Here is a 14,529-nt window from a genome sequence, read left to right on the forward strand (position 1 = left end):
CGCGGTTCGAGCTTTGCGAAAGATACTACAGTCGCCGTTCCGTGGTGGCATGAGGACGCGACGGTAGCCGCTGCATTGCGTGGGCTTTTGGTCATCGCGTTCTTTTTCGTAGCCCCCGAGAAATCGAACAGGCAGGGATGTTCGCACCCTGCGGCCGGACGTGCCTTTGCTGGCTCCTGCTCGTGTGGCCGCTTCTGGGGGTGCTCGCCGAAGAGAAGTACCGGTTTTTCAGGTAAGTAGCTGTGGTGGGGGGAATCGCTCATAGTTTCGGAATCTAGTAACACAGCTGCAAGTGAATGACAGATTATTTCTCATTTGCCGTCGATCTAGGAGTTCCACGGGAACACAGAAAAGATACGTAAAAACAAATGCCATTTTTTTTTCATCTGTATACGCTCTCGAATATTTTCTGGAATGACGATTTGATTTTGGTATTTGCGTGATTTCCGACCAAGCCACGTGTTTGTACATCACAACAGTTGCCGCAGAAATAGAGTAACTGAGCGGGTGAGTGCGTAGCTGTGAGTAATTATAGACGTATCGATGTATGGCTATTCAGAGTTTGTCACCACAGTTCAGTATACTGTCAGGCACTGCGTGATTGTAGAGGTAACTCTCTGAGCCTCAACTTTTGGACTGAACCAAGCATATTGTAGCCATGCCGATTATTTTTTTTCTTAGCCGAGAGAAATGCGCGAAAAAAAAGCATATTTGCATTTTGTTAAGACTTACATAGTGTGCACATGCTCTACGCGGCTAGCACGTTTAGAAAGAAAAAAAAAACTTGGCACTTTAGCAATAAAATTTATAACAATCATTTATCTATGTAAATATCATTGAAGTTGTTCTTCCTATTTTTCAGGAAAACTGCCAAGGGCCTACGTGATGGTAAGTCTCCAAAGCTCAGCAGGCGTGATCATCAAAGCTCAAACACCGTTAAAATATTATGTATCTTTTTGTATCTTTTGATCATTCGCACCTGATATTAAGGCGTGTTGCAGTTTACGCCGAATACTCAATTGGTACTGAAAGGGCATGCCATGCTTTCATAGCCTCACCAGTTTACATACATATTTGCCGATTTATTTGCTGGTGGGCTGCGGAAACATCACGACACCTCTCGCTGTAGCTGCAGTTGCGTCTGGGAGAAGCGCGACACGAACCAGTCTCAGTGATATCCTGCAGCCCACTCTAGAGAGAATAGCTTGCACATCTATGAGTTTTAATGGTGTCGCACCTTCGATGATTGCTTAAGTCTCGATGCATAGCTTGGAACCCCGTGTGGCTGGTTGTGGACCCTTGACCCAAAAACCCGATGTTTCTCACTGGTCCACGTCTATTGCGCGGTTGTATTTTCATAAATAATCATGACTGTACACAAAGCGGGAGTCTACGTAACTTAATATCAGAACGATTGATCATTATAATGGACATTTGTCTATGTTAACTGCAAGAGGAAGGACTCTTCAAGCAATCTCCTATTACTTCTTTCGTGCTGTTGCCGACTCGCAATTGCGTCTACATATTCCTCAATTTTCTTTTATTGTTTTTTTTAAATATTTAACCCCAATGCCCAGTTCTCTGTTGTCTTTGACAGTGTTTCTCCTTGTCTGCCACCACTTTTCTACGACCTATCCCGCCAACTGCAACAACAAAAACAAACAAACAAATAAAACAAAAAGATTGTCGGTTTAAATTAGGTACTCCTTAAAAAAAAGCCTGGTAGCCTAAATTAACACAGAGCACTGCGGCGTGCCTCTAACTATGCCACAGCTTTGGCCCATGTAACTGTATAACTTAATTTCTTTCTTTCCTATAGACATTGCGTGGCTGCCCAGCTAAATTATGTTACACGTGGACGGGCACATCGTTTCAGCAGCCGCCCTCTTTTTCCCACCTATAGTCTATGCTGTCAAAATGCGTGCACCCCAACTATGGCAACTGTAACACATTGGAATTTGGTTTTCACAACTTTTATATTTGTGGTTAAGCGCATGTGAGCACTAACGTCTGAGCACCCGTCGTTTCGGACTGATCTAACTACGCGCTAGTCTTCGTATTGTAAACAAAGCTGCTACAAGCTCATACAAGCTGCACTGCTGGTTAGCAGTACAGCTTCACTTAGCAGGTCTAAAGTCACACTGACCAGGAAGGTTATCGAAGCTTGACAGATTAGTGGGCAATCAAGCTTGTGCACTAGTACGTGCTTCCTCTTTAGCACTTACAAATAAAGTAAGAGGCTTTCTCTACTATTAAAACAGTGGTCATTAATCACTTCTCATTAAAAAAAGGTTTTATCGTTGCTCGTTTTGCTCCTGCGTGAAAGCACCTTGCGTCATGTGTGCCTAGACGTACGCTAATTCACTCTGTGCTGTGTGACGTTCCAATAAACATAATATGGGAACTCATAGTCTTGTCACTTCCTCTCCTTGCCTGCCGTCTATGTGCTCACACAACTACACAATTGTTTTCTTATTGCTGTCGTGCAGAGATAGAAGAGACCTGCAGCCAGCCGTGCCAGAACGGGGGCAAATGCTACAAGGAACGATGTGCATGCACGCCCGGTTTCCGTGGACAGTACTGCGAATATCGTAAGTATACGCAACTCGAATGAGACTGCCATGGATGCGACCAGTTCTTCTGCGTGCGCGTAAATGTGCGCTTTTAGACGTCGCACGACGCCGAGCAGATGACTACTCGATTTACTTATCTACAGCTTGTATTCGATGAGAAAAGAGGAGTATATCTTAAATGTGGAGGGGCACTTTAGGGAGCCGGGACGCGTCGTACGTTGTGGTCGTATGCTGTCGTTGTCGCTCGGCGTAACGCAGGCAGAACCACGTACAGGAACATAAACAAGAGGAAGCAAGCGAGAAATTGAAAGAGAGGAAGAAGGTTAAAACATAAAAAAGTACAAGTAAATAGAAATAAAAAGAAAATAACACAAAAAAACTCGAAAAAACAACAAAGAAGAAGAGGAGGAAAGAAAAAGACAACCGAAGAGAAACAAGGAAGGCTGACCAGCTTACCACTTCTTTCAGGCTTGGCACCCCCGTAAGGGCGAAGTTTCCTTAATTTTTCGGTGCATGTCGTTCTCCTCATATCGCGTATCTCCCTACAATATATGTACTACAGGGAGCAGTGGTGCGGCAATCGTTCAGGCGCCCCGGAAACAGCGGTTATACGGGTTCACCTAATCTAGTGGATCCCTTGACTAGGGGCCCCACCCATCTGCTTCGAACTCTTTATTTAATTTTTTTCTTCTGTAATAAACGTTTTTTTTTTTTGTCATCCGTTCATTTCTCTTGCGGCTTCGAACGCACTTGTAGTTTTGTTTATTGTGTTTTGGATTTCGCTCGGCATGAAAACGGTTGCGAACCTCGTGGGCTGATTTGAATTGGCCAGCCCGAAAGGGTCAGTGTGGTGAAGTGGGATTGCTGAATTTTCGCTGAACTTCGACTTGCGACAAACCGGCTGCGTGCCACGCAGCCCCCCCCCCCCCCTACCCCCTCTAAAAATGACCAATAACGAAAAGGAGAGAGAAAGAGAGACAAAAACGAAGTTTTGTCAAAACAATGGGCTGCCCATCACTCCCGTGCTGATTATAAGGCGTCATGTATTGCGGCTTCTATGGACACTAGCGCCAGGTTTCTCCCGAGTGTATTGTTGTGAATATCTGTGGTGGTCATTCCTGACATTTTACTGGTATAAAACTCAAGTGTCATTTATCTTCCTAAATAGAATTACAGGAAGCTTTTGATTTCATTTTATGCTATCGTAGAACGAAAGTAATAGAAGAAGCATAGCTGCCCCGAACGCTACCGATAAGTAATATGAAAATTACTTCGGCAGAAACAATGCGAAATGCGTGGATTGAGGCAGTTATGATATAATATTGCTGCTTCTCTGACTAACTAAATGAACTTCTGTGTGAGAAATCACAAACCAGCCAGAAATCTCGGTAATTTCGCACACCTATTGTAAGTGAGGGAATAAAAGAGAATATTGGCAAGAGTCGAATCAAAGACTGACACGTTTCCGATTCATTCGGCGTTTCACGTTACAAAACCGAGCAGTCTACCGTCTGCTCTCTTTGTGGTAATGTTCATTTGTACAGAAATCAACTTACGAAAAAAAAAGAACTACTTTTTTTTCGGAACGAAAGCGCTCACGTATACATATGTATGTTGCGTGTCATATACTTCATGTGACTTCGTAAGGCGGACAACTCTACATGCGGGACCGAAGAGACAATCGAACTCCTTCTGTGCTGCTGCGCTCGCTATGGCACCCAGAGATTCCCGATCCGGATGCTCTTGAACCAATCGGACTTCAGACCGCTTTATGTAGATAAGAATTTAGGACCTTGTACGCGTGCTGCGAAGGCGTAGAAAGCAACTAAAGCGTCACTGAAATACGTAAAATCAACGCATCTGAGGGACCGGCTGCAGACTGGATGTGCTTCCCCCTGGTGTTCGGTGATTATGTGCATCTTTCTTTCATCTCTTCTTCTATCTCTTTCCCTCCCTCCTTTAACCCTCTCCCAGTGCCGGGTAGCAAACCAATCGTGCGTCCTGTTAACCTCCTCGCCTTTCCCTGCTTCTCTTTCTCAACTTCTATGATTGCTTGCGTGAGATACCGAGCTTATTTATATCTTTGAACAGCACAGATTCGCTGGCCTACCAATGACTATGATGTGCAACATGTGCGAGCAGTCTGTCAGCTCATGAGTATTCTGTAGACTCTTTCGGCAAAGTTACCTTTATTATCTTCGGCGTTGATTGCATAGTAAGCATGGGCATCTATGCCCATACCATTTTTATTCGGTGAATTATTAAGAACGGCAGTTCCTTACACGCAGACTGTGAAAGTACTTTTAGATAACGCTGAGGAAAGCACTGATTCATCTTACCTTATATGACACTAAATAAATTTCTTTGGAATTATCAATTAATTGCATTGTCTGTCGTAGCATGACGTCCTGATGTTATAACACTCCGTGATTGATGGTGTCAATAGCAACGTCACGGGACGTTTTGCTCGGATGGTATACGGCCGACTACGAAGACTAAATTTTCTTACTCAGTATGCATTAGGCTTTCCACTTATAGACTGTTGCCCATTTGAAGCACGTTCCTTCTTGCGCAGCCCTTTCGCTGTGTGACCTGCAGAGGGCTGGCTTCCACGGGACGTCCCAGTGCAACCACACGCGGCTGGCCAGCACCTGTGTGCTCGAGTGCAACCGGGGACTGAAATACGAATACCTGCCGCCTACCAACGTGTACAAGTGCAGCGCGGCTGGAGAATGGTCGCCTCCCAACTTGCCCCGCTGCGTCGATGGTCAGTGCATATATTAACTGCGCTTTATTCCGTAGAGTACGGTATTTCTAAAGCGATCAGTTCTATATGGCTCTTTCGTCCGCTTTTATGGTGATCTATAGATGGCAGTTGGCATGGGCCTTGCCACCCGATAAAGAGGACCGATGCTAAGAAACACTAGTTATGGCAAAACTCGAGTTGCGGTTCGTCGTGGGACGCCCATTCTTATATTTTGCTGATACGCACGCCTCTATTTACACGATCATCGACTTTATTTTGCAACATCTTTTTTTTTTAAGTAAAGGGGTTCGTAGGTTTCATCCACCCACTGTCCCGATGTGATTTTTTTATCTAATTCAAATCCCGTATTTCCTCATATGCTGTAGGAACCAAACAGTTTTGGCTATGTGTTGACCACTGTTGGCTAATGTCTGATAATCTTAGCTATACAATAGTCTATTGGCAACATAGTTTTAATTTAATCAAAGCACAGTGATCGAGTTGCATGCCAACACAAGAGAAGCTCATCTCACAAGCATTGACGTGTTCAGTTAGTTAAACGCGAGCGTCTAAGTAGTGTTAGAGTACGTGCCTTTATTCTAACGTTTTTGTGTCGCCAATAAGAAATAAGCAAGAGTTTCTACTGATCCGATTGTCGCGCTGCTTTTCAGCGCTCAAAAGTGAATCTTGCTGTATGTTTCATTAGCCTTCTATGTTCGTTTCTTATTTTCATTTTAGAAGTTAGCAGGGAGGTGTCATTCGTACAAATTTACTTTGGTGGTAATTAGGAACCGTGCTGATGAAGATTGAGCCATGACGTTTTAATGCTTGTGGTGCGTGGATACTGACGTCAAAGTCGTAGTATCGAATCCCCACTGTAGCGGCCACATTTTTATGGAGGTGATATGTTTTAGACCCGTGTATTTAGAGTTAAGCGCAAGAATCCCTTGCGGTTGAAATTTCCGGAACCCTTCACTACAGCGTCCTTAATCACCATACCGTGGTTCCGGGGCGTAAGTTATTAAAATATTGAATTTTATTTCGCAACTGCAATAAGAAATGGCATTTACGGAAGAAAATTTTCTTTAATTCAACCCCACATTGTGATTTTTAAAATCTTGATGACCAGTAAAAATTGCACAATGAATCATTCTGCTATAACACAATCAAATGCACCACGAGAGAATTAGATTGAAAGATATCGTACGTGCTGCTACACATGTACAATTTCACGTAACAGTGTTCAGCTGCTCGCTGGATGTTCAGCTTCTCGCTGCATGACCATGAACGCTGAAATTCAGGTGAGGCCATTTGAAAATTCGGGTGCTTGCAGAAATGTAGGATATAGAGGTGGACGACGACCAAGTGTCTCTTTCATAGAACGCTTCTTTTCTTTCTATATATATAAATTTTTTTTCAGTCCAAACTTACTTTGTGTATGTAAAATCGTAAGCCTTTATTTTACTTAAAGGTCTGCCGCCCGGTTCTTAGCTGATCCCCCTTTCTGGGTGTGCGCCAGAATAACAAGGATCATCATTATCATCATCATCATTATCACCACCACCACCACCACCACCACCACCACCACCACCACCACCACCACCGCCACCACCACCACCACCACCACCATCACCATCATCATCATCATCATCATCATCATCATCATCATCATCATCATCATCATCATCATCATCATCATCATCATCAACAACAACAACAACAACAACAACAACAACAACAACAACAACAACAACAACAACAACAACAACGCTTGTACCCGTGTCTCAAGTTTTCGATTTCTTTTCCCGCAAATTCTGGGAGCTACCGCTCCCTCCTTGCGAGAATGGATGAAGAAGCCTCTCAGAATCTTCGCGGTGGACAACCGCTACGTCGGGCAATAGGAAACGTGGGACCACTTCAAGCAAGCGGCACAGACAGCAAGGCAGTGGAGTTGTTATACTTAGACGGCTTCGAGTCATCGGACGACGACTACACTGCCGTCATGAACCTCAATGCAAAAACGAGACTGCTACGGACATCGTCAACGGCTAGTTGATCTAACGTGCAGTCTATATCCCGCAGCGTTGGCCACACACTATACTTTTCATGGCTGTGGACCCTTCAGTCAACCTACGGCGGCTTAACAGGCAAGTCTTCTCTACATATCTCGAAGGACTCGCTCCAAATAAGATTAAAGACGTGACGATCAACTCATGGAAGAATGTTCTGGCAGTTGATGTTCTACACCGTAGTGCGCTGCAAAGCCTACAGAACATCACGGAAATCGACAGAGTCACAGTTTAATTAGTGATCCCCACTGACTGTAAGGGCAGTGTTGGCATCATTTATGACGTGGATATTTCTATTCCCGCTGACAATTTTTCTATTTTGATAAAGCCAACTGCAGACGACATCCTCATCACGCACATTGCAAGGCTCGGTCAGTCACGTTGCCTGAAGATTGTTTTTGAGGGAAACAGTCTTTCACCACACGTCAAAGTTGGCCCCGTTCGCCACCAGATCCGTCCACACATACCGAAGCCCCCACAATGCTACAGATGTTTCAAGATGGGACATGTAAAAGAAGTATGTACCAGAAATGTTGTGTGCCCGTGGTGTGCCGAACCTAATTCAGAAGACACCTACCACGCAACTGCGTTCAAATGCTCCAACTGCCACGGCGCTCATAAAGCGTCGTCTAAAGATTGCCCGTGAGTGCGAGTTGAGCGCGTGGTGCTGAAACGCATGGTGCGCGACAATTCAACGCACAGTGAAGCTGCTGCTGCTATTTTTAGGCGACGTCGGCGTCACCACAGAAGATCATCACGAAACGTGACATCTGCCGATAGAGACACGCCATCTCCCGCAAAAACAACTGGCCACCCATCATCAAGCTCTGAGAAGACGGATACACTGAAAACAAAAGCAGGGTCAACACTCTCACCTCGTAAAGAGTGGCCGTCACTTACACGAACACAGCCTGATTCAGAGGTGCATCGAATCCCGCCAACCTCGATGCCCTCATGGACCACTGATTCGAAGACAACTGAGGATTGCCAGGTCATTAACATGTTGCAGACCCTTATGATTGCAATGCTCATGCTCCTAAGCAACATGAACACCCCGTCAGCGCAGGGCGCACTGCAGCTGCTGGACACTTTCGAGTCCGGTGCTTGCAGCTCTAAGGTAAAACTACGGCCCACGACATGTTATCCTTTCGAGAGGAGGTCAAAAACGCATCTGTCCTTCAGAGGAATGCCAGAGGGCTTAGGGCGCGTATGTCCGACTTCCGGCAACACGTATTCACGGACCAGTTCTGCATAATTGTGATTTGTGAACCGAACCTGTTAGCCCCCATCAAACTTTTTGGATATGAGTGCTTTATGTCTTCAACCCACGAAAATCGCAAGAAGGTCGTTGTGTTCATACGGCATGACTTGACTTTTGTTCGTCACCCTGTACCCCCTGACGAAGAAAACCAGTATGTTTTCAAAAAAAAAAACAAAACAAAACAAAACAAAAACAAGAAGACCACATTCTACTTACCTCCATCAAGTCGTCTAGACCACGAGCGTTCGCGCGGGATTTTGAATTCAACTCTCCAGCCATGGGTGATAACTGGCGACTTCAAGGCCCACCACTACTTATTGGGAAGCTCTATGGTCAATACTAGAGGTAGACATTTAGTGTCTTTTGCTTCTGAACGTGAACTTATTCTCGTGAATGACGGCAGCCCTACTTATCTTCGTGGATCGGCCTATAGTAGTTGCCTGGAGTCTCACGCTCGTTCCTCAGAAGAGTGCACTGGTTTTCAGATTTGGAAACAAGGGGTAGTGACCACATCCCAACATACTTGAAGATTTACTGCTTTCCAAGTCTCAAGTCCTCCAGGGCCGTCCAGTGCACCGATTGACAAAAAATACAAGTTAATAATGGAAGACTATGTTGGAGGCTCACCCTTCAACCTAGAGGACGCAATGAAGAGTGCCCTACAGTCCACCACGCGTTAGCTTCCGGTGAGTTCATCTCGCAGCGATATAGATATTGAAATCGAAAACCTCCGAGCGATTCGTCGTGCAGAACGACGTTATAGACGCACGAAGTAATTTGATGATCTGAGAGTGGCCAGACGCATACAAAAAATATACAGCGTCACATGAACAAGTTGGATAAGCGACAATGGGTATCTTTTTGCGAGTCTTTGGATCCCAGAAAGCCTCTGTCACTAATCTGGAGAACTGTCCGGGGTCTTCGTAGAACCAATACTCAGCTCTACTCATTTAAATCTATGGCACTTCATTTACGCAGCGAAGAGATTGACGTCGCAGAATCCTTTTGTCGAAGAAATGCCTGCAGGGCATATTCAACTGAGACGAAGACGCCCGATTGTTCTGTATCCTCACGTGAACTCCGAATGGCGCGTTCGTTTTCAACGGAAGAACTAAAGGCTGCGCTTGCTTTGTGTAGACCTTCTTCAGCGCCAGGACCTGACGGCATCACCTACCGCGCTCTGTGTCACCTAAGAGATCAAGCTCGGAAGGCACTCTTGCTGCTATACAATGACTCCTGGCGAACTGGCATGGTTCCACAGCAATGGAAGTCAAGTCGCCTGATTCCACTTCTCAAAGCCGGCAAGTCACGTTTGGACATTTTCCCTTACCGCCCGATCGCCCTCGTGAGCTGTGTGGGAAAAGTTATGAAAAGAATGATTTTAACGCGTCTGGAATGGTACTTGGAGCTCTATGAAATATATACAGACGTCATGTCCGGGTTCAGACGAGGCCACTTATCAATTGACAATGTAGTTGACTTAGTCACATATGTAGAGCACCAGAAGGCCTGCAAACGGTTATCTGCGGCTCTGTTTCTTGACGTTAAAGAAACTTAGGACAATGCCACCCACGAAGCCATTCTCATCGCATTAGAAAGAGTAGGTCTCGGTGGCAAGATATATATGTGAGTTCAGAGCCTGTCTTGGACCCCACACGTAAACTACATGAAAAAGCGGCTGACCGCCATTTGTCATTTGTTCAGTTTCCTTGTCGAAAAAAGTTGGGTAGTGTCTGTTGAGTCTCTGTTACAGCTGTACATGCTATAATTTATTGGATTCCTGTGGTACAGCCAACCTGTTATATCTAACACGTAGAAAACTAACCTGCGCACACTTCAAGATATTCAAGCCCGGGTTTTTAGGATATGCCTTGGTTCTCCACGGTGTGCATCGATGGCTGAAACCATTGCCATTGCACAGGACTACTCGATCATGACGCACATCACCATTGAAACGATGCGTACGTACTTCAGGCAACATGCTAGGAATCCTTCCCACCACTTGGCAACTCTCGCTACTGAGAGGCTGCACACGAAATTTAGTGCAATTGTCGGTGCGCACCGTGCATCTTTTAGGTCAGGTTTTACGCCTGCGTAGAAATTGATGTATTCTCCGTGGTGCCTGACACTACCGTAAGTACGTATTTCAATTCCAGGAATACAAAAAAAATCAAATTTGCCTTCGTCAGCCCTAAAACAAAGGAGCTTACACCTCTTGCTCGAAATGTACAATAACCACGTGCACATATACACCGATGGTTCAACCACAGCGTCTGGTTTTGGTGGTGCGGTGGTAATTCCACCTAGAGGAATCACTCTGCAAATCGAGCTGTCACACTTCACTACGTCTACGGCGGCAGAACTTGGGGATTTGCGTGGCGCCCTAGAGTAAATAAAATTCCAGAAACCGAGTAAATGGGCTGCGTTTCCCAAATCGAAACCTGCCCTACAGAGCATGCAGTCAGTCCTTCGATGAGGTTGCCACAGACAGTTGACATACGAGGTTGTCAAGCTTCTTCACCACGTCACAGAAAAAGGCCACGAGGTCAATTTTCAGTGGCTACCTGGTCATGGTGTGATCAGTGGCAATGATTCCACAGAAAACGCGACTCGCACATTTTATCAAGTAGAGCACACCCTTCCGATTGCTTTGTTAAGGACAGACGCTGCAAAGCAATTTCGTCACCTGGCACGTAGTGTGGTGTCTGTTAGAGTGGAACACCCAAAGCATAAGACATACAAGACTCTACCAAATAAACACTCGACTGGAACTTCGACCTCCATCCGGACTTCGTCGACGTGAAACTGCGCTTCTTTGTCGCATTTGGTTGGGGGTTGCCTTCGCAAAAGGACATACAACCCTCATTGGATTGACCGACAATGCGGAATGTGACGTCTGCGCCACCGAAGAAGACATCAGCCATCTGCTATGCCTTTGCCCTCGATTTCCTTCTAAAAGACAGAAGATTTCTGATATATTGCGACAATTGGACGATCGGCCACTCTCTATGCAGATGCTGCTGGAGCACCATCGTCGTCTTTCGTCGGCTCAAAAGGCAGTCAAAGGCGTGTTGTGCTTTTTGAAGACTGCAGGCCTATGTGAACACGTTTAACTTTTGTGTAGTGCCACCGCTGCATACGGGTGAGCCAATTGACTGACAATCCTTTTTTTTTGTCTCTTTCTCTTCTCTTTCTTCTTTCTCTCTCTCATCTCTATACTCCCCTTCTCATTTCCCCAGCGACGTAGGGTAGCAAACCAGGAATGTGCCTCGTTAACCTCCCTGCCTTCTCTCTTGTTGTTCTTGTCCTCCTCCTTGCAGAAATGTAATGATAATACCTGAAACCGCGATATGATTATGAGAGACGCCGTAATGGAGAGCTCGGGAGATGTCGATTATCCGGCGTTCTTCGACGAGCGCTGACATCGCAAAGTGCACGGGCCTCTGGCACTTCGCCTCCATCGAAATGTGACCACTGATGCCGGGATCGAAACCACGACCTTCGCGTCAGCAGACCATAACAACTACTCCACCAATACGGGCACATGCGACAATGAAATTTGTACACTAGTGTACGTAGTATTCTTCCTATATGTAATGCTCATTTCATATCATTAACATATTTCCCAATCGTTAATGCTACTCCACTTGTCCAGGCACCAGCCGTAATGCGAGACAGTTAAGTACAGTAAGCATGATTTTCTCCATTTTCTCTTTCTAGCTACTAGCATATAATAAAACAAGCATTTGCTATTCAAATTACATGACGTCTTATTAGTTGTTTTAGTTACATTATAGTATCACTCAAGCCTCGCACTGTATCCGATCCAAATTATAAGCCTTTCACGAACGCAAAGCATGGATGGCTACTTCAGATACTATAGCACTTAGAATGACGCAAACGGGGCACAGAACTGTGTCTGTAGCGCTGTTCCCCGCCTCGATCTCCCGCTGTCTGCGTGATTATTTGCGTTGCTGTCTAAATTACGCGTTGCCAACTAGCCGCTCAGTCGGTCCTGTGATAAGGGTCGCAGTGTGGGCTTCGTTTGAACAGCGTTGATGTAGCGCGAGAGGCACCACTGCGGTGGTCTAGTGGCTAAGGTACTCGACTGCTCACCCGCAGGTCGCAGGATCGAATCCCGGTTACAGTGGCTGCATTTCCGATGGAGGCGGAAATGCTGTAAGCCCGTGTGCTCAGACTTGAGAGCACGTTAAAGAACCCCAGGTGGTCGAAATTTCCGGAGCCCTCCACTATATACGGCGTCTCTCATAATCATATGGGGGTTTTGGGGCGTTAAACCACGCATATCGATCAATGATGTTGCGCGAAAAGACAAACGTAAACGAGAACTCGAATAAAGACACCACACCGCGATACTAGGAGAAAGGTAACTATTTTCAGAAAATAGACCGCTTATATACCACTATCGCGAAGCAGACAGTTTAACACGTGCGATCACTAAGATGCATGAGCAAGAAAAAAAAAAGAGCACTCTACCTTAGCAAAATCATGTCAAGTATAGTAGGGCGTTCATGCGAAAACCCCAACAACTTACGCGACAGTGATCTCGATGGCTTGCTAACACACACCTCATCAAGTGCATTGAGAAGTTGGGTTTCGGCAATCAGACGAGCGATGCCTTCTTTGTATCGACCAACAATAACCGTGTTGTGAAACAAAGGTCGGCAATCCCACGAAAGAGCACAGAGAGCTAGAAGCTCACCAGGTGCCGGTTTACTTGATGTGCAATTGTGCTCTCTCAGTCGGTAATAAACAAGTTGTGACCAGTAGCACTCTGTAGTGTGCTTTCTCGTGCTAGCGTGTCCGTTTGCGCAACATCAAAGCTTTCTCGTGATCTCTACGTTGAAGAATTTCTGCCCGCTCACGGTGGCTCTTGTGTGGCGTCGCAGAGACACAGGAGAGGCTGAAGAAGGCAGCGTCGCCATCCCGCAGGCCGTCCAGTGGCACATGCGCAGTCTGGGGCCGGGGTCACTACCGAACTTTCGATGGATCGCTGTTCAGCTTCCGAAGCCGCTGCCGGCACCTGTTGGCCCACGAGTGTCGCGGCGACACATTCAGTGTGCACGTGGGCGACAGCCACTGCTCGAATGACAGCGCGAGATTCTTCTGCCGACGCAGCCTGGACATCTACGTCGAAGGGCAGCGCTTCGGTTTCGAACTGGACCCTCCTCGAGTGACGCTGGGCAATGTCTCCGCGCCGATCCCCACAACGCTGGAAGGGCTGCGTGTCGACTACGTCGCCCGAAGGATCGTGATTAGCAGCCAGCTTGGATTCACGTAAGTAATAGTAGTAACTTAAAACTTAACTCTTCGTTTTGTTTGTCATGTCCGAAAAGAAGCACATGAGTTTAGCTGGCTGGAAAAAGGGTGTTTTTGCGTCTAGTGTACATGGTGCAGAGAATTAGATAACTGAGGGGAAGCTACGTGAGTTTAAAGGTAGAACACGTTGTCGTGCTTTTCCCATTTCTTTTTGTGTTAATGTTGCACACTTGTACGGGCTAGTGTGTTTTGCTTCATGTTACAATGACCATCGCAACTGGAACGGGGACAGGGAAAAGGAAAAAAAAAACATTATGCAGCGTTTAATTTCGCATAATATTATAGCAACTAGCCCGCTAACTTGTCCTGTTTTCATGTCACTCAAGCTGCGCAAGATCGAGACGAATATGCCATATTTACTTTTGCTCGAAAACTGCTCCACACATTAGAAACCTGTTTGTGGTTACGGTCGCACTTCAGAAAAGGATGGCAGGTACTTTTTAATTGTAAAAGCATCGCATATGCATTGACACTTGTCGAATTGAAGTGCGTGCCCAAAGGCAATCAATGAAAAAAAAAATATAATTGGATGGTCTAGCA

At 45.8% G+C, this 14,529-nt stretch overlaps 1 protein-coding gene across 2 annotated transcripts in view; it reads left to right on the top strand.

The window, feature by feature from the left end:
* The window catches only part of LOC119178529 (hemocytin), a 159,969-nt gene continuing 145,440 nt past the window's right edge, over positions 1-14,529 (top strand). For both annotated transcript variants that reach the window (XM_075889204.1, XM_075889212.1), the window contains exons 1-5: positions 1-232; positions 863-888; positions 2,490-2,591; positions 5,149-5,340; positions 13,560-13,947. In XM_075889204.1, the coding sequence (XP_075745319.1) occupies positions 138-232; positions 863-888; positions 2,490-2,591; positions 5,149-5,340; positions 13,560-13,947 (803 nt within the window). In that variant the 5' untranslated portion in view covers positions 1-137. The remainder of the gene's footprint in view (positions 233-862; positions 889-2,489; positions 2,592-5,148; positions 5,341-13,559; positions 13,948-14,529) is intronic.

Source organism: Rhipicephalus microplus, chromosome 1 (genome assembly GCF_043290135.1).
Source record: "Rhipicephalus microplus isolate Deutch F79 chromosome 1, USDA_Rmic, whole genome shotgun sequence".
Lineage (NCBI taxonomy): Eukaryota > Metazoa > Arthropoda > Arachnida > Ixodida > Ixodidae > Rhipicephalus > Rhipicephalus microplus.